Genomic DNA, 26,614 nt, shown 5'->3' with positions numbered 1-26,614 from the left:
TACTGATGTAGTCCAAAATGAAAAATACTTACATTCACTGTGCCAGACTAGACTTTGATATCTTTCAGAACGCTGAGACATTTGTTGCATACCCCTGTCGTTTTCTGCTCTTTTATCAAGAGAGGAAGGAATCACATCGCTAACAACACGTACCACCCACCTGAGTGGTACAACACTGCCTAGTGAGGTTTGGCCCACGGCCCATGGCCCAGCCTATGGCAGCAGGCCACCAGTCTGAAGAATGAAAAAAAGAGGGAAGGAAAAGACACAAAGGCATTACAATACATGCTGGGTTACCATGGTAAAACACAAGCAGAGGAACATAAAAGAGAATTGGCGTCATCGCAGCTCTGTAAGCTTTGGAACCAAATAGTTGAGAATGAGAAAGAGCCTGGACACACACATATACACAAAATACACAGACACTAACACACACGTAGGCAGCCTACTAATTTACATTCTCTAATTTGCAAACACACACCCACAATTAAAAACCTCCCAGCTAGCGATGTAGTTCAAAGTTCCCTCTGTTGGAAAGGGGAGGCTTTTTAAAGACCTGCGGGGGCAGGGCTCCCGCGTGGACGGCACTGTCAATTTGCCTTTTATAGCTGCCCCGCACAGCTAGTTGGAGAGAGAGAGAGAGATAGAGTGAGTTTATTTCACTTTTGTTTATTATCTATTTCACTTGCTTTGGCAATGTAAACACATGTTTCCCATGCCAATAAAGCCCCTTGAATTGAATTGAATGGAGAGAGAGAGAGAGAGAGAGAGAGAGAGAGAGAGAGAGAGAGAGAGAGAGAGAGAGAGAGAGAGAGAGAGAGAGAGAGAGAGAGAGAGAGAGAGAGAGAGAGTAAAGGGCAGATGCAGAGGGAGGAAAGAGGGATGCTGGTGCCTAATGGACTCGTCTTCTCACACAACACACACACACTGGCCACGCTAACCACGGCCATGGGCAGGAAAGGGACTTGAGGTTGCCCAAGCTTTGTTATTTCAACAATGCTTTGTCATTAGCTGGAGGTGTATGTGTGTGTGTTTGTGAAAGAGAGTTTAAGATGGCATGGAAGTGGTTTTCTTTATCCCCTTTGTGTGTATATGAATGCCTTTTACTGCAAGTGAGAATAATAGCTTTCCAGATACGTTGTTCTCTGTGTGTGGGTTTGTGCGTCAGTGTGCAAGTGCACATTCAGGCTAGTGTGTATTTAGAGAGAGAATGAGAGCGGGGGGGTGAGAGAGAGAGGGGAGTAGGGGTTAGTGGTTCAAGGCAAGCTATTGTAATGATGCGAGTTAGAAATGTGTGTACACAGTCGCTGTGAAGGTGCTGCCAGCTCTTGAGTCTGAATGTGAGAGAGGAGAGGGCTTTAGTTACATATTTTGTCCCTGTGATTCTGTGTTATAAAGGGACAAAAAGTGAGATACTCATTGTGTGAATATTCAACATAGGGAAAGAGAGAGTGAGAGTGGGTAGAGAGAGAGAGTGAATGTGTGTGTGTGTGTGTGTGTGTGTGTGTGTGTGTGTGTGTGTGTGTGTGTGTGTGTGTGTGTGTGTGTGTGTGTGTGTGTGTGTGTGTGTGTGTGTGTGTGTGTGTGTGTGTGTGTGTGTGTGTGTGTGTGTGTGTGTGTGTGTGTGTGTGTGTGTGTGTGTGTGTGTGTGTGTGTGGAGGGTGGTTCAGCCCAGTATTTCTTCCCTGCAATTCTGTGTGAGCATTCAAGATTGAGAGAGAAAAAGTGAGGGAGAGAGTATGTGTGTGTGTCTCTGTGTGAGAGCATGAGTGAGAGACAGCAAGAGAAAAAGAGAGAGTGAGGGAGAGAGAGAGAGAGAGAGAGAGAGAGAGAGAGAGAGAGAGAGAGAGAAAGAGCGAGAGCGCTTTAGCCTGGCATTTCTTCCCTGTGCCTTTCAGCTCCTCTCCCCCTGAAGAAGGAGGCGTGTCCATTGGCCAGCAGTATAAATTCCAAGAGGAACCACTCGTGTAGAGCCATTCTCAGGAGCAACCCATTGCCCTGCACCCCATATGGAAGACGAAATTGCTACTCGACTTGAAAAACTTGATGCCCCTTCCCTACACCTGGACATTGGCAAACCACAGACTTTTCTCTTTGCACTATAAGAGGCTTCATGGGCTCTGTGTGAATTCTACTTGAAGGGACAAAGACTCACCTAAATAGACCAGTGGACATTTGTTCTACTTCCCAACAAATAACCACTTTGTGCGACTCAAAGACGTAAAGACTTTCGTCGCATGGGAGAGCAAGGACTAGATATTTAGCATTCTTTGATCTACCTGCATTCTTTTTCTAACCTCCCAAACATCCTAGGGCTAGGAAATCAAGCCTAAGAAACGGCGAGGTAAAACAGCAGGGACATTGTGTTCCAACTCCTGCCAAAACCCCTGCCACCCGCAACACCAACCAGCAGGCAACATCAAAGACCAAACCCTCCAACCGCCTCCCTCCCATTCCTTACCCTCCAAAACTAAAGCAGAGACCAAACAGTTGTGGGTGAGAGAGCAGAGAAACAGAAGGAATACTAACAAACAAACTGCGGGAAAGTGCAAGAGAAATCGAGGGCAAAGATTTGAGATCACGCCTTCGGGACTGCCATGGTGCGAGGTGGCGGTGCGGCTATAGCGCCGCCCTGCTGGGGCCTGTGGGCAGTGGGTGCCCTTTCGCTGGCGACCCTGTGTCTGACGGAGGAGGCCATCCGCTGCCCCGTGTGCTCTGAGGAGCGGCTGGCCAGCTGCCAGCTGCCTGATGGCAGCTGCGAAGAGACGGTGAGGGAGGCGGGCTGCGGCTGCTGCCCCACCTGCGCCCTGGCCAAGGGGGTGCACTGCGGCGTCTACTCGCCCCGCTGTGGCACGGGGCTACGTTGCTACCCACCGCGGAACGTGGAGAGGCCCCTCCACTCGCTCATGCATGGCCAGGGAGTGTGCAACGACGAGAGGGATGTGGAAGAGAACTCAGGTGAGACAATAGGGAAGGTGTGGTTGCGGGATACCGGTATCTTTAACGCTTGTCCACTGATGTGGCTTTATGTGCAGGTGGCATCACTTGTGGTCACCCTTTGTTAAAAATGGGTGATGCATTATGTTATCCCATCTTCTTTTCTTCAGTTGTGGTCCGACTCTCCATATTGTATTTTAGGCTACTGTGCGCAACACTCTTAGTGGCGCACTGGCACGCCTACCCAGAATTAGGACACCTCAACAATAGCCTCAGTCGTTTTCCAGGTTAGTACTGTATATAATATGATGTAACTATAAATCAAGCCTGGTGGACTGGTTGGTATCTCTCTCACACCCTCTCTTCCTCTCTCTCCCTCTCTCATGTTGGATCATAGCTGGTCCGGTTGGACCATACGCACATAAGAGGGCCAGGGTGCCGGGGCTGGGCCAGAGTGTTCTCTCTCTGCTCCCTGCTCTTACCTGAGCTGGGGAGGGTGTGGCAATGTGCTGCTTGTTTGCTCTAATCTCCGCTAAGCCTGGGCCCAGAGCACACACACCAGCTCTTCACGCATGGCCTGACCCGAGAGCACACAGTCCCCCCCGCTGTTTTGCGCCCGGCCGTACACAGTAAAAGGACACCTTCTGCCTTAGACAGAGCAGAAAAGCTATCGGTCAGAGAGAGAAGCACTGTGGGGATAGTATGGCTGGCCGTGTGTGTGTATGGAAATATCAAATCAAATGTCATTTGTCACATGCGCAGAATACAACAGGTGTAGTCCCTACAGTGAAATGGTTACTTACAAGCCCTAACCAACAATGCAGTTAAAAAAGTAACAAATAATTAAAAAGCAACATTAAAATAATATTAGCGAGGCCATATACAAGGGGTACAGGTACAGACAGAGTCAGTGTGCGAGGGCCCCGGTTAGTTGAGGTACATGCAGGTGGAGTTATTAAAGTGACTATGCATAGATAATAACAGAGAGTAGCAGTAGTGTAAAAGGGGGGGCAAAGCAAATAGTCTGGGTAGCCATTTGATTAGATGTTCAGGAGTCTTATGGCTTGGGGGTAGAAGCTTTTTAGAAGCTTCTTGGACCTAGACTTGGCGCTCCAGTACAGCTTGCCATCCTAGTCATAGAACAGTCTATGTCTAGGGTGGCTGGAGTCTTTGACAATTTTTAGGGCCTTCCTCTAACACCGCCTGGTATAGAGGTCTGGATGTCAGGAAGCTTGGCCACAGTGTTGTATTGGTCCGTACGCACTACCCTCTGTAGTGCCTTGCGGTCGGAGGCCGAGCAGTTGCCGTACCAGGCAGTGATGTTCTCAATGATGCAGCTGTAGAACATTTTGAGGATCAGAGGACCCATGCCAAATCTTTTCAGTTTCCTGAGGGGAAATAGGTTTTGTTGTGTCCTCTTGATGACTGTCTTGGTGTGCTTGGACCATGCTAGTTTGTTGGTGATGTGGACACCAAGGAACTTGAAGCTCTCAACCTGCTCCACCATAGCCCCTTCGATGAGAATGGGGGTGTGTTCGGTCCTCCTTTTCCTGTAGTCCACAATCATCTCCTTTGTCTTGATCACGTTGAGGGAGAGGTTGTTGTCCTGTCACCACATGGCCAGATCTCTGACCTCCTCCCTATAGGCTTTCTCGTCGGTGTCGGTGATCAGGCCACTGTTGTGTCATCGGCAGACTTAATGATGGTGTTGGAGTCATGCCTGGCCATGCAGTCATGAGTGAACAGGGAGTACAGGAGAGGACTGAGCATGCACCCCTGAGGGTCCCCCTCATTGAGGATCAGCATGGAGGATGTGTTGTAACCTACCCTTACCACCTGGGAGCGGCCCGTCAGGAAGTCCAGGATCCAGTTGCAGAGGAAGGTGTTTAGTCCCAGGGTCGTTAGCTTAGTGATGAGCTTTGAGGGCACTATGGTGTTGAATACTGGGCTGTAGTCAATGAATAGCATTCTCATATAGGTGTACCTTTTGTCCAGGTGGGAAAGGGCAGTGTGGAGTGCAATAGAGATTGCATAATCTGTGGATCTGTTTGGGTGATATGCAAATTGGAGTGGGTCTATGGTTACTGGGATAATGGTGTTGATGTGAGCCATGAAAAGCCTTTCAAAGCACTTCATGGTTACAGACTTGAGTGCTACGGGTCGGTAGTCATTTAGGCAGGTTACCTTAGTGTTCATGGACGTATGGTGGTCTGCTTGAAACATGTTGGTATTACAGACTCAGACAGGGAGAGGTTGAAAATGTCAGTGAAGACACTTGCCAGTTGGTCAGCGCATGCTCTGAGTACACATCTTTTTAATCCGTCTGGCCCTGCGGCCTTGTGAATGTTGACCTGTTTAAAGGTCTTACTCACATCGGATGTGGAGAGCGTGATCACATTTCCGTGCTCTGTGTGTGGGTTTGTATATGTATGCATGTGTTTTTGTGTGTGTGTGTGTGTGTGTGTGTGTGTGTGTGTGTGTGTGTGTGTGTGTGTGTGTGTGTGTGTGTGTGTGTGTGTGTGTGTGTGTGTGTGTGTGTGTGTGTGTGTGTGTGTGTGTGTGTGTGTGTACGTACACTATATATACAAAAGTATGTCACCCCTTCAAATTAGTGGATTTGGCTATTTCAGCCACACCCGTTGATGACAGGTGTATAAAATCAAGCTCACAGCCATGTAATCTCCATAGACAAACATTAGCAGTAGAATGGCTTTACTGAAGAGCTCAGTGACTTTCAACAGGGCATGTCATAAGATGCCACATTTCCAACAAGTCAGTTCGTCAAATTTCTGGCCTGCTAGAGCAGCCCTGGTCAACTGTAAGTGCTGTTATTGTGAAGTGGGAATGTCTAGGAGCAACAACGGCTCAGCCGCGTTGTTGCACAAAGTGAGGTCCATAGAGAAATTATTTGTTGAGATCGGTGTGTAAGAACTTGAATGGCCTGCACAGAGCCCTGACCTCAACCCCATTGACCACCTTTGGGATGAATTGGAACGCTGACTCCGAGCCATTCCTAATCGCCCAACATCAGTGCCCGACCTCACTAATGCTCTTGTGGCTGTATGGAAGCAAGTCCCTGCAGCAATGTTCCAACATCTAGTGGAAAGTCTTCCCAGAAGAGTGGATGCTGTTATAGCAGCAAAGGGGGGACCAAGTCCATATTAATGTCCATGATTTTGGAATGAGTTTTCAAACGAACAGGTGTCCACATACTTGTGGTCATGTAGTGTCTGTGTGAGTGTGAACTGAATGTGAAATGTGTGAGAATGCATTATAAGTGTATTTGTATATATTTGTGAGTGCATGCATTTGTGTATTGATGTAGCTGCAGTATATGTGTGCGTATGCACCATATGTGTGAATGTATGTCCATCTCTGTGTGTATCCTGTTATCGATCTCAGCATGTTAATACGTGGTCATGTGTGTGTGTGTTGTATTGCAGGGAACTGTATGTGCGTGTGTGTGTGTGCGTGCGTGTGTGTGTGTGGGTGTGTGTGTGTGTGTTTAACAAGAGGAGGTAATAAAAGCTGCCTGTCTGCCTGTATGAAATTACTCTGTAATGGAGTGCTGCCAGTCTCAGGCTATTAGAGCTCTCTGCAATCAGTAATTCATTCTCACTCTCTTCATGGCCCCATTCCTCCTCCTCTTCACTGGCACTGCAGATGTCTGACTGACTGACTCCTCTTTTACTGGAGATGTCTTGTTCACTTCCCTCTGCAGACATCTTGATACAACTCCTGTCTTTTTCCTCTCACGGTAGTCACATTCTTCTTCCTACTGCAGCAGCAGAGGTCTGGTTCCACTTTAACATCTAATACTGTATGGCTTATCTGCTATTCCTGTTCCATCATATTCTTCAGATTGCAGCAGATGAAACTGTTCCTGCTTTTTAATTCTTCCTCTCTCCCCTTCCAAAGCAGGGGGAACTCGTAGGCAGTTTTTCATGGTGGCGATTTCCATTATGCCAAAGAAGTTTAGTAGCGATCGTAAAAACGTACCGCGAACGAAGCAATTCACTCATTTGTTCCAGATCTCATCCACACTGATTGTTCCAACGTTGCTTCTTCGACCAGCACCGCCGCTGCCGGGACCTCCAACGGGTATCGGTAATGAAGGTGAACTATCTCCCAGTTCCAAGCAGCACAGCAAGGCAAGACTTTGGACAGACTTGAACAGCCCTCAACTTCCAGGCTTCATCTGACATGGCACTCTATTCTCAGGGCTCTGGTCAAAAGTAGTGCTCTGCTTTAGGGAGAATATGGTGCCATTTTGGATGCACTTCCAGAGACCCAAGTCTCCAGTCGTCTCCAGCACTACTGCATCAGTTTCCCCCTGGGCCTGGGTGACTTGCTGCTCCTCTCCCCCCCCTGCCCTGGAGCGCATCGCCCACCGTCCAGCTCTGCTAGGATGAGCTCATCGGCACGCTTGCTGCCAGAGCAGAAATGAGAGCCTTCTGCTCTGTGCGAGGCCAGCCTAGGTTAGGCCAGCACATAGCGTGACTAAACGGAATCAGAGACAGGGGGAAAGCTGTTTAGTGCATGATAAAAGGTTGACTGTCTTGGTTTTGGTTCTGCATGGCTTAATCTGGCTGAACGTTTTTCCCTAAACATTGTTGACTGACTGACTTCCCCATCCCCACCATTGTGTTGTCTGTTTGAGGCGAAGAGCGCTGAAGCAGAAGTGGGCTAAAGTGTGAATGTTCAGCGGTTTGGGAGTTCTCGTAAACTCTCTCGACAAGATAGGGGGTGTCAGCGATTGATGAAATGCTAAATGGTGTCGAAATGTTTGGATGTTTTGTTCTCAGTGTTCTGGAATCCCACTATCCCAGTGTTGAGCTTTGGTTGACCCCCCCTGGGTCCTGTCATGAAGGAAAGTACCCCCCCAATGTAGCCCTACTCAATAAGTCTTACATCAACACTTCGGTGCAGCGCCTTTGAAACCTCATGCGCCAGAGAGACAGGAAGAAAAGGGAAAGAGAGAGAGAGAGAGAGAACAGAGAGAAAGGAAGAGAGAGGGAGGAAGAGAAAAACCCAAGCCACAAGTATATGAGTTCCTTTGTGGCACATTTGCCGGGTTTATCCATTATTAAACCGAGGGGTACATCTCCTTGACGCTTCCCGCACTGCCCCAGACCTAGCAACAGTGAACATGTCTGATAAAAATAGAATCTTTTTTTTTTTTTTTTTTTTTTTTTAATGGAACAGATTCCCAAAGAAAAGGACACCGTAGGGGGAAGGTGTATGACTGATCCTGAATTGACAGTAGGTGTACAGATGACTTGCTACCATCAAGCAGCAGCCCCAGAGACTGAGATGTTGCCTCATATCCCGATGAAACGGTCAATACTCAGAATATAACATTTTCATATGTTTTGTCAATAAACATTTCCCAAAGCTAGCCTGCCATTTCCATGGACCGACGCACAGACCATTTAAATCTGAGGAATACATGTCCAGATTCAATCTACTGTGCGCATTCTGTTACTTTCCTTCAAGTTCAAAGCTACAGTATTTCGGAAACCCAATTTCCATAGCAACTGCAAGCACTGGAGTACATTCTGCATCTTATCATGTCCCGCAGGTCTAATGCAGTTCCTTAATAACTGATTCTTAGAAACGCTCTCTCAATCCTAATTCTTAGAAATCATTACGAGGGCTTGGAATCCATTCCAGCATTCCGACTGGGTCTCCTTTGGTGTCATATTCAAATGCTTCACGACCCTTTGAAACTCGGACATGTAATAGTATTCACAAGCAGATACAGATGTCAATGGAAATGTCATTACTGGAATGAGGTGTTGCGAATGCCGTTCACGCGGGTGGTAAGCTGAAAGGAGCCACATGTGTCTGATGCACAGTATGAATCTGCATTTTAGGCAGAGGCCCGATCAGTGGCACTTCTAGTCAGCCATCTGTTCTTGTCAACCATCCCACAACTCCTGTTCTTCTTACGATGTGAGGAAAACACTTGTCTGTGTGCTCGCTGGAATGATGAAACTGATTCAATCATTTCTCTGTGGCCAATGAGGATATGTTGGGGAAACAAATTGCAGATGTCCCTGATGGCGTGTTTTGGTCCTTATTATTTGCTTACTTTGGGTATTTATCCCATTTGTACAGCTGGGCTTTCTGCAGCAGAACTCAGTAAATGTGATTAGCTAATTGATCCGTCCATGGAACCATGGATTTAGGACCCCCTCCTGGTGTTGGAGCTGTGGAGACAGAGATACACAAACAAACCAACTGGCGCTGAGTAACAACACAGAGCGACGATGAGCTAGCTGGCCGTCAAATTCAAAATACGCCTAATCCTCGGAGCCCAGTGAAATAAAAGTCCCTCGTAAACTGTGTGAGTTCATGTGTGAACGTATTAAACAGCAACCGCTCCCATCATGCTTTGTTTGGAAACATCCCATGTAAACACTTATATCACAAACATCTGGCAGGGGAACATCTGGCAGGGGACTCAGCCCATGGTGCATTGTTTGAACAGTCGCTCATTAATTTTGAATTAAGCCTGTTGTCTGTATTTACGCGCGGTTTGCACACTAGAGACTCAAATATACTGCAATCAAAATGTGCTTAATCACTGCGAGCAGTGTTGCTATTGGCACGAGTCGTGTGTTGTTGTAATGTTTTATGTTGTATTTTGGTGCATGATCCTGTTCTGTGGGATATTCTTACTGTACACGAGCAAAAACAACCCAAACCAACCAGTAATTATGGTTCAGTTCTTATTTCATGGATAATTCATTTTGGCCTACTTTTGTGGGGTACCTACCTCTATTTATGGCTGCTCTATGGTTTAAGCAGAGAAGTAAAATGGAAGTTTAAGAAAAAAAAAGGGTAGTTGAGCACAACCCTTTTTATTGTAATAATGTCCACATGTATTATTTTACAGTATAGAAATATGCCACAAAGCACTATGGACCAATAAGCTTCAAATACACCCCAAAAAGTGGAGGGTAACACTTTAGTTAAACAGATTGTACACATTCTTGCTAATGCCAGCTTACACCTAGAGCAAAGAGTTGACATAGGCTATGCAGTGGGAGACAACTTGTGTCAAACGTGCACTATTTACATTCAAGCGTGCCAAACGCCCACTGTCTCCTCACCCAGATTTCCACTGATGCAATGGCGGCTGACGATAAGCATCTCGCTAGCTGACATACTATAATGCTATATAGTGTAACAAAGTCCAGCCTACGGAGCCAGACATATCCCCCAGGACAGTGTTGAGACTAGGACACATGCTCCATCCAGACTCCCAGTGACAGCTGCAACTGGAACAGTGGAGTTCCATGCCACCCTCTGAACCTCTGTGGGCTGGGAGTGGGAACACACCACCAACATTCCCTAGCAAACACCTCACTGGAGGACGGTTAAGTCAGAGGAAATGACAAGACAAATGGTTTGCAACTCGGTCGGTTGTAGACTAGTCTGCACTAATTCAATGATATGACGGAAAACGACGATGGTTTCAGGGATCCTGCAGCTCTTGAACACACATTGACTTTACGCGAACCTCCCGGGTTGACATGTTGATGGCCTTTGGTTTTTAAACGCTGTCAAAACAGAGGGAAATGTTAGAGCCTTCATCAGAACAGTCTTAAAATCGAGTCTTTCTTTATCTTGGCTATGCACCTGTGGCTGGGGTTGGATCCGAGTGCAAACTGCACACTGTCCGTACTTGTGTTCTTCGTCATAACTCTTGACAAAGGAATCTAGCTGAAATGGTTTTGGCCCTGTTTCTTTTCTTCTTCTGTTTGTTTAACATGATACTTTTTTTTATTAAAGGAAGATTATACTTGGATTTTTTTTCCCCTGGAGTGCGTCCCACCCTTTCTATTCCTCATCACAGCAGCCTGCCTTGTGCCTTAGCCTGCCTGTGTTTGAAACTGAGATGTTGATACAATCCTCCCGAAACCACACAATGAAGCAGCAGCTTCCTCCCCGGAGAACAGAGGTGGCAGCAAACAGGACATGGCACCCCTGACCCACTTTTAAATAACTTTGGGCTTGTATGAAATGGCACTCCAAAAGAGCATGGATTCGGCAAACCGCTAAATGGCAAAAGAGGGAAAGAACAACTTATGGGGAGACGGGAAAACAGCTGAAGTCGTACTGGGTCTGGAAAAAAGTGCCGATGAGTAAGGCCAACGGAAATATACAAACCCCCGGTCAGCAGAGCACAGCCTGTCAATCAACTTCAGAGCAACTCCCTCACCTCAACCTCACGTACAGAGGTACGGTATAGAAATGTAAACTTCTCATCTCATTACTTAAAATATGACTAGAATAGCTAATGGAAAGCCCTTTACCCCAAGTCTGAAACAGACAAAGGTCGCCTTACCTCATGAGTAGGCTTGTCTATCCGTTGTTCAATAAATTCACAACAAAACCTGTTGAAAGCTAATTGCTATTTAATCCTAATTACAGAGTGAATTACCTTGGAAAACGTGGAAAGGTCAGAGGGCAATGCAGAAGATCTGACTATGAGAGAAAGTAGGTTCCCAGAAGCAACTGGTATTACGCCACACTGACGTGAGACACCATTCATGCTTTGATCTTTCCAGTGATCTGGCAGAAAAAGCTCAAGGCAGCACTTAAAACCCAGGCTCTGGGTGCTATGGTTGCAGTGCCAATCCATGAAAGGTCACAGGTCACAAGCAGAACAGCAAAGAACAGTTGGTGGGGGAAAAAGTTGTTTGGATTTTACCAACCAACCCTGCAAAGGCCACAGGTGAACAGTCAAGCCAGAACAAAACAGCTGTAAATCTCTCCACACTCCATACCTTTGACAACAGGCACCTTGTGACACTGCAAAATACCCTCTTCCAATCTCCATCTGGCACAGTGAGGGTTTCATTTGCTGTAGGGGAGGTGGAGGGTTGGAGGGGGCAGTTTCCTTAGGAAACAGCTGGCTGCCTGCAGGGTCAAAGAACTGGGGGATTGTTGCAAGGTAAATGTGGCACAGGCCACAATGGGTAGGCAGGCAGTGAGGAGAGAGGGGGTGGTCATTTCAAATGCATCAATAGCTCTCCTTGGCAGAAATGTGGTGCCAGTGGTTAAAGGAAGACCAAGAGAGCTGAAGTCCAAATTGAGATTACTGTACTTTACCCCCCTGAGTGGGAACACCACTGTTTGTCCTTGATACTAAGCCCGGTTGTTAGCCTACAATTCCCCATTGTGTTTTCATCAAATCAAATGTTATTGGTCCCATACACATATTAATGGAAAGATAGCTCTGTGTTGGTATGACAATGTTTGCGTTGGGTCAGATCAGTAATATGCTGTAAATTTGGTACATTAAATTATACATTTTCATGCAATCAACAAATTGCGTAAAGCCTCTGAGAGGCAGTGTAATTTACAGAGAAGCCTGTCAAAAATGGCATGGTCTATTGTTTTAACAATAGTGTTGTGACACATATGATTTGCGACTTTGTACGGGTTGGGATTGCGAGTCTTTCATGTGTTGTGTAGGTTGTAGCTCTAGAGGTTTCCCTTGTAAAAGAGGTCTCTTGACATTGATAGGACTTACTGGATAAATAAAGGTTTAAATAAAAAGCCTGTGACTTGTAGTGCTGTGACTCAATGGTAACTCTTGTGTCCCCACAGCGATGGACAGACAGGATGAGATCATCCCTGAGCACCCAAATAACAGTAACATCCGCTGCAGTCCCCAGGACAAGCGCTGCATTCAGAAGACCCTGGCCCGCCACCCCGCCAAATCCACCAATCAGAGAAGCAATAACGCCAGGGAGGATCCAAAGGCTGCCCTGGTGAGCGCACCAACCACCGTTCACCTCTGTATAAGAAAATATTACACATAAAGATTACGTATAGGAAAACATTACATACGCACATTTAAAGTATTTGAGCAGGTGCTGGATGTAAAAAATAATGTCGCCCCATAACGTTCAACTAGAGTCTAGTGGAGTCTAGTTACTAGACCGACGCAGGTCTAACAGGTGTTTTCAATGACTATTTTACAGATCGAAATCCATGAGCTTAGCAGTTAGATTACAAACGACATGTAACCTATTCGTTATTTGCAGCACTCAACATTTCATGGTCATCTCATGAAACGTAACCCAGGTGTTCACTGAAATCAACAACAAAGGGTAGTATAAAACCGTTGACCATTTCCAGATACCTACATGGACGTATATGACCATACATGGGCGTACATTTCAAAACATCTACATGGGCCGCACTAGCCTGAGTACCAGTCTGTTTAGCTAACGTTCCACTCCTTATTGTGGCAAGGAGCGGAATGATACCTGAACAGATTTACAACTAATTCCACTGGTTGTCCTCAGGCCCCATGTCGTGCTGAGCTGCAGAGAGCGCTGGACCGACTGGTGTCCAACACTCGCACTCACGAGGATCTCTACAGCATCCCCATACCCAACTGTGACAAGAACGGAGACTTCCATGCCAAGCAGGTTTGTCGACTGACAAGTAGTGATTATCCCACTGTTATCTATATTATGCACTATTCAGGAAGTACTCCTTGACATACTCCAAAACGGCACCTTATTTATTCCTTATATAGTGCACTACTTTTAACCAGAGCCATATTGGGTACTACCAAAAAAGTAAACCACTATAAGGAATATTGTGCCATTTTGGATGCAGACATTTATCCAGGTAGTCTGTGGAGAAGGTCTTTAGCAAGCGAGATCCGATCACCTATCATTCGCTCGGTCTGGCATCAGACAGGCACATGCGAACACACTACGCAAACAATCCCCTCTAACTTCGTCACTGCTCTATTAGCCAAAACACAACATGTCTGTGTAGCAGCATTGTTTTATGTGAACATTTTCTCCTGCCAAGACTCTACATCTACAGACAAGCAGTGATTTATCAAAGAAAATCCAAGCTGAACCGTCTACATTCAACACAGTGGTTAACCTGAAATGGTTGACAGTAATCACTCCATTGCTGGGATAGATGTCATTAGCTTTTCGAAGCAATTATTTCTTGTTATGTCTGAAATGGGCGACTTTGTAGATAAGACCGGGACGAATCTGAGAACACGGAGCTAGATATGGCTCGTTGCTCTGTGGAGCTGAATACGCTACGAAGCAACAGGCGTAGCAGAGTCAGTCAGTGGTAAACGGCTTACCATGCCAAGGGCATCAGAGTCTGGGGTCAGGCTTGATTGTGTAACACAGTTAAAGTACCCTTGTCTGCTCGGTATAGTGTGTAAAAGGCATCTGTTTACTGTTTATCTATAATTGCATTGTGGTAGAGCTTTTACGGCACCCCTTGTGAGCATAACTAAGGTTATGAGAGGTCATCAGGCATCTTTTCATTGCACAGGGGGAATCTCAATAGGAAAGTTGAGCCAAGCTGATTCAAAACCACCCAAGGTTATGTACAGAAATGTATCACTCAGTGGTTATGATTCATACAACTTTGAGTTTCTATTCAATTGCTTCATATTCACACTGGTGAGAATGAGGGGCTTGAGAGAAAGTTATTCACTAAGGGAACAATGTCAAATATAACAGTGGTTTGATTTTTAAGGTACCTCAGGTTTGAAATGTAAGGTACCGTAACGATGGAATCCGCAGTAGGGGGAAAACATCGCCACTGGCCGCCCTACCACCGTTGTTATGGTTTTGGTTTCCGAGCTGAGGAGAGTCGTGCAGCATGGTGGAAAAAAATGATTGCAGTACATATTGCTCTCTTCTATCGTGCGTGCAATGATGTCCGAGGATGACAAAAAGTGTTTGGTGTTTGCAGTAACTTCTTTGTTGTTGTAATATCACAAACGGACGTGGGTCTTTCACCATTAAGTAATCCAGCTTTAAGGGACCTAAGTGCTATTAAGAAACTGCAATACCTTATGTCAGAGTTCCTGTGGTTTTCTGAGCCAAGTTTTCTGAGCCAAAAATATATATGTCGCCGTTGGACATAAAATACTATAGAATGCATACATAGAGAGGCATATGTGATCGTATCAAAATGTAATCAAGGTTTGAAATGATTCTGTTTTTGTCAAATAGTATATCTGTTTGAGATTCTTGCGGCCAATTTGCAGTGTACAAAATATTTATAACTATTTTCCAGCCTCCGACGATCCTTTCAAAGAAAAATCGGCCCGCGGCTGAATGTATTTAGGCACCATACCTTATGCCATTTATCTGTATCATATGCTTATCATGCAATAAGTGCCATTTGGCTTGTGACTGATACCTGTCTGGTTTCTTGTGTCTAACAGGTGTTTTCAATTACTATTTTACAGATCAAAATCCATGAGCTTAGCAGTTAAGTTACAAACGACATGTAACCTATTCATTATTTGCAGCCATCAACATTTAATGGTCATGTCATGAAACGTAACCCAGGTGTTCACTGAAATCAACAACAAAGGGTAGTATAAAACATGTTTACCATTTCCAGATACCTACATGGACGTATATGACCATACATGGGCGTACATTTCCAAACATCTAAAGTTGAAGTCGGAAGTTTACATACAACTTAGGTTGGAGTCATTAAAACTCGTTATTCAACCACTCCACAAATTTCTTGTTAACAAATTATAGTTTTGAAAGTCGGTTAGGACATCTACTTTGTGCATGACACATGTAATTTTTCCAACAATTGTTTACAGACAGATTATTTCACTTATAATTCACTGCATCACAATTCCAGAAGGTCAGAAGTTTACATACACCAAGTTTACTGTGCCTTTAAACAGCATGGAAAATTCCAGACATTGATGTTATGGCTTTAGAAGCTTCTGATAAGGCAATTGACATAATTTGATTCAATTGAAGGTGTACCTGTGGATGTATTTCAAGACCTACCTTCAAACTCAGTGCCTCTTTGCTTGACATCATGGGAAAATCAAAAGAAATCAGCCAAGACCTCAGAAAAACATCCATGGGAGCAATTTCCAAACACCTGAAGGTACCACATTCATCTGTACAAACAAGTAGAAACACCATGGGACCACGCAGCCATCATGCCGCTCAGAAAGGAGACACGTTCTGTCTTCTAGAGGTGGTATGAAAAGTGCATATCAATCCCAGAACAACAGCAAAGGACCTTGTGAAGATGCTGTAGGAAACAGGTACAAAAGTATCTATATCTACAGTAAAACGAGTCCTATAACGACATAACCTGAAAGTCCGCTCAGCAAGGAAGAAACCACTGAAACCACTGCACATGGGGACAAAGATCGTACTTTTTGGAGAAATGTCCTCTGGTCTGATGAAACAAAAATGTAACTTTTTAGCCATATTCTATCCTTATGTTTGGAGGAAAAAGGGGGAGGCTTGTAAGCCAAAGAACACCATCCCAACCGTGAAGCACGGGGGTGGGAGCATCATGTTGTGGGTGTGCTTTGCTGCAGGAGGGACTGGTGCACCTCACAAAGTAGATGCCATCCTGAATGAGGAAAATTATGTGGATATATTGAAGCAACATCTCAAGACATCAGTCAGGAAGTTAAAGCTTGGTCGCAAATGAGTCTTCCAATTGGACAATGACCCCAAGCATACTTACAAAGTTGTGGCAAAATGGCTTAAGGATAACAAAGTCAAGGTATTGGAGTGGCCATCACAAAGCCCTGACCTCAATCCCATAGAAAATGAGTGGGCAGAACTGAAAAAGTGTGTGCGAGCAAGAAGGCCTACAAACCTGAAGCTTGTAGAAGGCTACCTGAAACGTTTGATCCAAGTAAAACCATTTAAAGGCAATGCTACCAAATACCAATTGAGTGTATGTAAACTTATGACCCACTGGGAATGTGTTGAAAGAAATTAAAGCTGAAATAAATCATTCTCTACTATTATTCTGACATTTCACATTTTTTAAATAAAGAGGTGATCCTAACTGTCCTAAGACACCCAATAATTTTTAGTAGGATTAAATGTCAGGAATTGTGAAAACCTGAGTTGAAATGTATTTGGCTAAGGTGTATGTAAACTTCTGACTTCAACTGTACATGGGCCACACTGGCCTGGGTACCAGTTTGTTTAGCTAACGTTCCACTCCTTGCCAAAGATTAACATGACAGGAGTGGCAAGGAGCGGAACGATCGCTGAACAGATTTACAACTAATTCCACTGGTCTTCCTCAAGCTCCATGTTGCGCTGAATTTTTCAGCGACAAAAATATATATTTAGTTGTTGGACATAGAATCACCAGGAAATCAGTTCAAAATGATTCAATTTAGGAAATCTGTGCCCAAGTATTCCCATGCATACATAGAAAGGCATATGTGATTGTATCACAATGTAATCAAGGTTTGAAATGATTCTGTTTTTGTCAACTAGTATAAACTAGTATATCATTTGGCTTGTGACTGACACCTGTCTTGTTTCCTGTGTCTACAGTGTCAGCCAGCACGTGACGGGCAGCGGGGAAAGTGCTGGTGTGTCGACCAGAAGACGGGCATGAGGCTGCCGGGGCCCCTGGAGCTGCGGGGGGAACTGGACTGCCACCAGCTAATGACTGCAACCATGAGAGAGTGAGGAGGGGACCGGCGGGGGCCCTGGGGGGCCAGGGCTAGGGCTTAGGGCCAGCCAAATTCTACTGGTGCTGTTTAGTTACAACTATGGAAGGAAAGGACTTAACCCTAAAGCCCCACTTCACGTGAGCCTAACGGTACTTGCTTGATATGAAAAAGATAAAAAGGAAACCATAGAATTTTGTTATTTTATTATTGTTTGTTTCCGTGTGTGAGTGTATGTCTGTATGCATCTTTTTGAGCACGTGTGTATTTTATGATTCTGTGAAGTTGGGAAGATGCTCTTGCTTTAAATAACAGGTGGCAAACAACAGGCCCCCAAATAAAAGTGTTGTAATCATTCTTCTCAAAACAGGACAACGTTGGTTTTGTATAGTTCAGTTGAACTCTGATTTCCATCTCTTAGCATCTTTAAAACAAAAAACATAAAACCTTTTCGCATGAGTTAAGTGTCCTAACATGGCTCAACATCGACCATTCAGCAGCAGCTGTAGAAAATAATGAATATTGGGAGTGTGTGTGTGAGAGAGAGAGAGAATTACCAATTGATGATAAGCCACAGCTTTTCACAACATTTGGAGACATGTAGTGAAAAGAGAGATTACTTTTGAAAGAATAAACTGTACCTCCAAGAGGAGCCCAGAATAGATGTGCTTTACCGCTACCCCCCCCCCCCCTCTCGTTCCCTCCTCTCCGCTTCCCCCCATTCTCTTTGACTGGGAGCTCTCTCTCTCTGGCTTATTTGTCCAGGGGGACTGGCATCATAGCTGGGCTCGGGACTCTGTACACTGCTGATAGGATAATCTTGTTTCTCCAGCTGGGGCTAAAGTGCTAAGACGCCAGTGCTGCTGCTCTCATGTTTGTAGGAATATGCTTCTATATACAGGATTTCTTTCCAACCAAGAGACTGCTTGTTGGCAGTATTGTGTAGTTTATAGTGGTGCTATACACTCATTGTGCCAAAAATATATTTTTTCTTCCCCCTGTGCTTTTTGAGGGGGATTGTTTCTTCAGAAGGAGACAGAGATACAAACTCCCAGATGAGGGGGACAATCTTAGAATAGCCTAAATGTGTGACTGACCACAAATACTGTCTAGCTGTCACACAAATATCTCCAAGTTTTTATACTACATTGATTAAATAAAACATACAACTAAATACACAGATATCAGTGGGAGCATTACTATAGTTAACCGCCTGACTGTTTCATGGACTAATGTAGAGACTTTGCATGATTGTAGCATGTGTGGCTAGTGAAAACCCCTTACGGCTATAAGAGAAGAGGACTTAATGACTGCATGATGAAAAAAACACGCTCTAGACATCCTTTGTAATTGCTAGCTAGTTGAAATGTTTGGAGAAACATCAGATGTCTATATAATAACATTAGAAACCTCACAGAGAGGTAGCATCATGCTCATACATGGACTCCCTCCAGTATAAATAAGTGAACACCCTTGACTTTTACTCTGGCAGAGCCAGTTATCAGGTTTGACATCATCGATGAAGCAGTATATGAGCAAAGGAATCGTTGATTTTGTATTATTATGTTGACAAACTTACTGGTGCATCATACTCTACATACCTTCCACATATACTATGTGGACAAGACTGTTAACATCCCTACAGCGATTTGATTGTACTGTATTGCAAATGGGTGGAAAAGATCATGATTGGTTCCCTCGGAATATGATCTATGATGTGATTGGTTGATTGACTGACTCAGGCTAAACCTGTGGACCACAGGGAGTACAGGAGAGAAGACGACCCTTGAATGCAGGACAGTCTGATCAGTGAGTTCAGTGAGGTCGGTCGTTTGTCATTTCTAGAAACGGATGGTGCACTTAATCCTCCCCTGAGAGAGTTGGGTTACTAATTGACTCCAGGAAGGATTCATCTCGCCGGGACATTCATTATTGGTGTTAACAGTACACTGGCACAGTTAGCTTCATGTAGAGGCGAGGGGACAGTGCCGAGGGGGTAAACCAGACGGACGTGGGCAGCAGTTGTCCTGCTTCCTCTTTCAAGAACTGAAAGAAGAGTGCAGAACAGGCTGTCCGAAAACTGACTCCTACAAATGATAGGCAGCTCTTTTTGTCAGCAGAGATGTGAGTAGATAGACTAGAGGGAGAGGGAATAGAGACCGTGTGAGTGATAGAGCGCTAGAGAGTCCAAGCTACATTGGGATTGCACTGATTTGCTCTCACAAAGCCACATCGTGTCTGTAAGGCACACAACTTTTACCATTCACTCTTTCTCTCACATACCCCTCTGGTTTGACAGAGGAGCCTAGAAGTCATTCAAGGCCTTTCCTCTGGCTGTTATCCAGAGCAGCAGAACACATACTGTAGCAAGTCCAACTAAGCCCAACATAGCAACGCCCTTCATCATGGTTGTGCTGTCATTGCTACCTACCATGGGTAGTAAATGTTGGGACAGAAACATCTTATTTCATTAGGCAACATTGAACATTCACACCTCCCAGCCTGGGAACAAAGTAGATAGAACACCAGCTGTATTACATTGCCATTCAGAATCACAATATCAAAGACATTTGGGTCGATGTGTGACATGACCTGACATGAGCCGGGCCAAAGACAATTATTGCGGACTTAGCCAATTGTACTGTATCTGTAACTTGCTTCCTTGTAAAAATATATATATATATAATAAAAACACTGCCAAAGTTATCCAAAGGATCTATGGGATATTGTATGTTAATACTGTTGTAGTTTACCTAGCAGTCCCTCAATCGATGACTTATCTTCTGAACTTATTACTGACCTGTAGACATTTACTTAACCTACATATGGTAAACTTTGACCAAAACTGTGACCAAACAAACACACATCCCCGGTGGGCTGGTTGAACCGACATCCAGTTTTGCCTGCTTCTGGGTCATTAACCTTGAAACGGAGCCTCTTGATGATCACTAATAGTTCATATTAGCTTTTTCTCCAATAGACAAGTCCCTAAAGTGTATTTTTGGCTCTCTGAGGCTATTCAATGAAACGGGATGCTCTTACTTTCCGCCACATTCCACCATGACATCCACTATTCCCCTAGACTACATAAGAGCAGTTCCACCCCAGCAGCACCCAATGAAAAGTCCATCTGCAAAAAGCTGGTCATATTTTAATTGTCATTGTAAAAATTCCTTGTTCTTAACCGTTATCACACATAATTTCAACAAAGCTACTGATGTCATTCCCAACTAGAAAGACATAGGAAATGGTATTAAGGAAGGAGGATATACTGTAGCTGATGAGTTGGTTGTATTCCAAACGCAATGAAGTGACACAAACAATGAAAGGCATCCCCAAAGATGTTATGAGCGAAGGTATTTTGAGGCATGAAAGCCCAAAAACTATAGGAGTGCTTTGTGTACATTACATTGTATTCCCTTGTCATGTACTGAAGAACACTATACATAAGTCTAAGGCCTTATCTTTACAAGCAGGCTGTCATTGTAAATAAGAATTTGTTCTTAACTGACTTGCCTAGTTAAATAAAGATTTAAAAAGTCACATGGGTCATACAGTAGAACATTCCATTTCTGTGCTACTGTAGATATTATCTCTAGGTAAAATAGTGCTATGTTTCAAGTCAATGGTCCTGGTTTTCCTTTTGGATCCAATACTTTGGTGTTTATTTACATTAAACTGTGTATACTTACACTATATTACTTGATCTCTAACTTTTGCTTTACTGTCTTTGTATTTCCGAGGGATATTCCTGTTTTCCTTGGACTTTACCTGTTAATTCTACTGTAAAAAGATTCAAAGTAACTTTTGCATGTGTAGCCTAGCTATATACTGGGTTTAAACATGTCAAGATCTTGTATGTGTGGTCCAGAACAGGGCCATGCTTTACAAACATTGAAGAACACGCAGCAAGAATTTGTGCTTGTTATGGAATAATAATTTGGTTACCTTAGAAATGTTTACTCTATGAGAGAATTGTATACATTGTATTAGATCGAATGAAATCATAAACGTGTAGCATCTGATCTCTGGCCTGATTCTTTTCCTCTCTAAACGGCTGCATGGCATATAAAATATTCCACCACACAGGAGATACTGAGGTGGCAGGTAGCCTAGTAGTGGTTAGAGCGTTGGACTAGTAACTGAAAGGTTGCAAGCTCAAATCCCCAAGCTGACAAGGTAAAAATCTGTTGTTCTAACCCTGAACAAGGCAGTTAACCCACTGTTCCTAGGCCATCATTGAAAATAATAATTTGTTCTTAACTGACTTGCCTAGTTAAAGAAAATACTGAGTTCAGGGAAAGTGCATTCTGTGTTAAGTGTAGGCCATACATTGTATGTAGGCCATACATTGTATGTAGGCCATACATTGTATGTAGGCCATACATTGTATGTAGGCCATACATTGTATGTAGGCCATACATTGTATGTAGGCCATACATTGTATGTAGGCCATACATTGTATGTAGGCCATACATTGTATGTAGGCCATACATTGCACAAGAACTGAGGGTGCACTTCTAAACGGGTTGTTTCTATCATTATGTCTGGACCATCAAAGGCTAAGAAAAACATAATCTCATTACTGTTTTCCAGGTCCACCACACAATCATAGCTCCAGGTCAACCAACCGAGTCAGAAAGGCTGAAGTTTCTGTCAACTGAAAATCTCAAGAATGTATTTTGCCGGATGTAACTTTTGAAGACTTGTTAACGGAAATACATTTTCTAACTCCGCTTAAATATACACGTCGTTAACAGCAATACTCAAGGCATGTCCAACGAATACCTTAGGAATGATACAGCATAATAGTGTGACTGCCACCGCTTCTAAAAATACCTGCATGGTCCACCACCAGAGTCAACTTTCAAGGCTGATTCGTTCCACTGCCTGAGACTATTGGTGAGCCCTACAGGCGTAAGAAGAACTGAGCCTGAATCAGAATAACCCAGAACTTTCAGAAAAAAAGCATGTGTCTAATCCAAAAATGGGAAGTCAATAGGGATTTACGTGGAATCCTCTGCTTGATTTAAAATGGGATTGGACTTTCCCAGCCTGCAGGCATCCAGAATCACAGGACTGTGCCAAGGAGACCTGGGGGTGTGTCAGTTAAACCCTTACATCTGGCATTTAGTCTAGGGGTCATCCATCTCTGCACACTTCTCCCCAGTACATGAACAATAGGCTATATGAAATACTTACGAAATATAATGGAGTACTGCATAACAGGTGCCACACATCAAGTGAGTGATGCAATGATCGAGGTCAACGTACGCAAGCTGGCCTATCCATAGATATCGAACAGTACTATCTCAATAACTGTCGCAGAGGAAATGACGTTTTTTTCTGTATTCAAGATATTTGAACTGTATTCAAGGTCGTGTTGGAAGACAATACAAAGAGAGGGTCACACCCTGATCAATAGCCTGACAAATCAAACAACAAGTGGATTATGGCAGAGCCATAAAGAAAAAATGACAAACATTTAAATCCAGGTCAGAAGAGGCTTAATGTGTTATTATAAAGATGGCAACAAGCAAATAAAGCATTACTGTTGACATTGTACAGATTGCAAAGAATGTGAGCAAGAATGCAAAGTATTTGAGTCCTAACAATCAGTGACGATTTTAGCATGTAAATCTTGGTGGGGCAAAAAACCAAATGAAACAGTGGGATGCATACCATGAAAGCCACTACACAACACAACAGTAAACAATAGATTAATTGCATTATAACGGTGACAAACGGTGCCCACAAACTGTTAAGGCCTACATAAAGCTGTCCCAACATTTTACCACTGCTCCACCTGGCTGTCAGCGGAGCCTTTGCTGGCAGAGAAACAATTCATTCAGCCTCATTTACTGCCTTAAAAAAACATAACTGATATGGCTGACCTGCTAAAAACAAATGTGGTTCCTAATGACAATTGAGATGTACAAACTATGGAATAAGGTGACGACAAGCAGATAAGAGGCAATCTGTAATTTCGATAAAGACATTAATGAGCGAGCTAGGACGGACGTAAACAATATAACTATTTGTTTAGCACTTTTGAAATGTACAGCGACCAAATTCAGAACATGGGCCGTTCTTACAGTGTTCTCCCTGAACACCAAGTCAGAACCATAGGATAAATAAAGGGAGCATATAAGCAGACAATGGAAGCTCTTACAAAATTTGATGATTACATCTCTCTAAAACAGGTTATGGACTACATGTGCACCACCAAGTCAGAACAGTAGGCAAAATGAAGAGGGGTAAATAGACAAAATTATAGGCTGAGGCACATGGGCTACTAACAGCTTACTACACAACATACTCTTAGTATTACTTTCTTAGCTACAGTATACATACAGTTAAAGTCAGAAGTTTTCATACACCTTAGCCAAATACATTTAAACTCAGTTTTTCACAATACCTGACATTTAATCCTACTAAAAATTCCCTGTCTTAGGTCAGTTAGGATCACCACTTTATTTTAAGAATGTGAAATGTCAGAATAATATTAGAGATAATAATTTATTTAAGCTTTTATTTCTTTCATCACATTCCCAGTGGGTCATAAGTTTACATACACTCAATTAGCATTTGGTAGCATTGCCTTTAAATTGTTTAACTTGGGTTAAACATTTCGGGTAGCCTCCCACAAGCTTTCCTCAATAATTTGGGTGCATTTTGGCACATTCCTCCTGACAGAGCTGATGTAACTGAGTCAGGTTTGTAGGCCTCCTTGCTCGCACACACTTTTTCAGTTCTGCCCACAAATGTTTCTATGGGATTGAGGTCAGGTCGTTGTGATGGCCACTCCAATACCTTGACTTTGTTGTCCTTAAGCCATTTTGCCACAACTTTGGAAGTATGCTTGGGGTCATTGTCCATTTGGAAGACCCATCTGCGACCAAGCTTTAACTTCCTGACTGATGTATTGAGATGTTGCTTCAATATATCCACATAATTTTCCTCCCTCATGATGTCATCTATTTTGTGAAGTGCACCAGTCGCTCCTGCAGCAAAGCACCCCCACAACATGATGCTGCCACCCCCTGTGCTTCACGTTTGGGATGGTGTTCTTCGGCTTGCAAGCCTCCCCATTTTTCCACCAAACATAACAATGGTCATTAAATGCCAAACAGTTCTATTTTTGTTTCATCAGGCCAGAGGACATTTCTCCAAAAACGTACGATCTTTGTTCCTATGTGCAGTTGCAAACTGTAGTCTGCCTTTTTTTATGGCGGTTTTGGAGCGGTGGTTTCTTCCTTGCTGAGCAGCTTTTCAGATTATGCCGTTATAGGACTCGTTTTACTGTGGATATAGATACTTTTGTACCTGTTTCCTCCAGCATCTTCACAAAGCTTTGCTGTTGTTCTGGGATTGATTTGCACTTCTCGCACCAAAGTACGTTCATCTCTAGAAGACAGAACGCTTCTCCTTCCTAAGCAGCGTGACGGCTGCATGGTCCCATGGTGTTTATACTTGCGTACTATTGTTTGTACAGATGAACGTGGTACCTTCAGGTGTATGTAAATTGTTCCCAAGGATGAACAAGACTTGTGGAAGTCTACAATCTTGGCTGATTTCTTTTGATTTGCCCATGATGTCAAGCAAAGAGGCACTGAGTTTGAAGGTAGGCCTTGAAATACATCCACAGGGACACCTCCAATTGACTCAAATTATGTCAATTAGCCCATCAGAAGCTTCTAAAGCCATAACATAATTTTCTGGAATTTTCCAAGCTGTTTAAAGGCACAGTCAACCTTGTGTATGTAAACTTCTGACCCACTGGAATTGTGATACAGTGAATTATAAGTGAAATAATCTGTCAGTAAAAAATTGTTGGAAAAATTACTTGTGCCATGCACAAAGTAGATGTCCTAACTGACTTGCCAAAACTATAGTTTATTAACATGAAATTTGTGGAGTGGTTGAAAAACGAGTTTTAATGACTCCAACATAAGTGTAGGTAAACTTCCGACTTCAACTGTATCTCCCTGGCATATAACATAATTTATGCAACAGCATACAAAACATTTTTGGACTCTGTGCTCACTTGAACAGGAAGGTGGTACGGCTGTCCTTAGGAAATTTTTGTCTTTCAAAGTCTGGCATTCTTTGGATTTATGGTGCTTTCAAGACAACTGGGAACTTGGGGAAAAAAAACAAGGTTGAATCATGATGACATCATTGATCTCCGGTCATAGCTCTAGAAAAATGCCAGAGTTCCCGACTTACAATACCGAGTTGGATAACCGTTCAAAACATACTTCTCATTCGTTTTTTTCTGGAATTCCCAGTTGTCTTGAACTCACTGAAGTCGAGGTTTCGCTGTTCTGAGTTAATAGTTGTTTTGAGCGCAGCACCAATCATGCTTCATTGACAGCATGGCCAATGTTGAATGTTAATCATTTTAAGCTTGGAATAGAGACCCTTAAACAGAGAATTGGGTCCACACTCACTCCACTGAATAGCAGGCTAGTGATTGCTTTGCATTGCTTGCAGATAGCCACTGATTCCTTCCCAACCACTCATTGTTTAATTTGCGATTTCCAACTTGTGTAATGTTTATGTTCAATGGCCGATGACCTTGAGCCTTCTTGGATCGACACTTCTAATGTAACTCTATGGCAGCACCCAAGGATCTTGAATTTTAGAGGTCTACTCTTAGACTTGGTGGTGACGTACTGTCCTCACGAGTGACAGAACATTGAACTAATCATGGTGCAACTAGAGAACATTACCAACACCTACGCTCTGTATTTTCTGCTAGCACTCCCACCACCACAGAAATTATTTAGCTAGGATGAAACACCTGTATTTTGGAGCTGCCTTACTCAAGAAAGCAAAAAAGAGACCATGTTTGTATGTGACTTTATTGACTCAATAATTATTATTTTTATGTCTTACATTGTCTACAAACTGATATGTGACACGTATTAATGCCAAAATAACATGCAAAAAAGGTAAGCCCCACCTGCCCTGAATGACAGGTCACCACTGCTAACAATATAGAAGATACAAATGGACCAGCCTTGGCTTTTCTCAAAACCCTTTTTTTGTCAGTGATGCAGAATGAATGCAGCTAAATTTCATGCTTGGGTGACATAATAAAAAAAATGGTGCATTTTTATCATATGGAATTTGAAGCTAAGGATAATAGCTCTTTGCAAGCAATGGAATATGAAAATGTATGGTCAG

At 43.6% G+C, this 26,614-nt stretch overlaps 1 protein-coding gene across 1 annotated transcript; it reads left to right on the top strand.

The window, feature by feature from the left end:
- Positions 1 to 1,960: 1,960 nt before the first annotated feature.
- Positions 1,961 to 21,447, top strand: LOC124003466 (insulin-like growth factor-binding protein 4). Its single transcript, XM_046311745.1, has 4 exons — positions 1,961 to 2,958; positions 12,562 to 12,725; positions 13,266 to 13,391; positions 17,304 to 21,447. Exons 1-4 carry the CDS (start codon positions 2,598 to 2,600, stop codon positions 17,439 to 17,441), a joined length of 789 nt encoding a protein of 262 aa, XP_046167701.1. The 5' UTR covers positions 1,961 to 2,597; the 3' UTR covers positions 17,442 to 21,447.
- Positions 21,448 to 26,614: the final 5,167 nt, after the last annotated feature.

The sequence above is a fragment of the Oncorhynchus gorbuscha genome, linkage group LG18, assembly GCF_021184085.1.
Source record: "Oncorhynchus gorbuscha isolate QuinsamMale2020 ecotype Even-year linkage group LG18, OgorEven_v1.0, whole genome shotgun sequence".
NCBI classification, from domain to species: domain Eukaryota; kingdom Metazoa; phylum Chordata; class Actinopteri; order Salmoniformes; family Salmonidae; genus Oncorhynchus; species Oncorhynchus gorbuscha.
The sequence above is the reverse complement of the archived record's forward strand: the minus strand, read 5'-3'. Positions and strand labels throughout refer to the sequence as shown.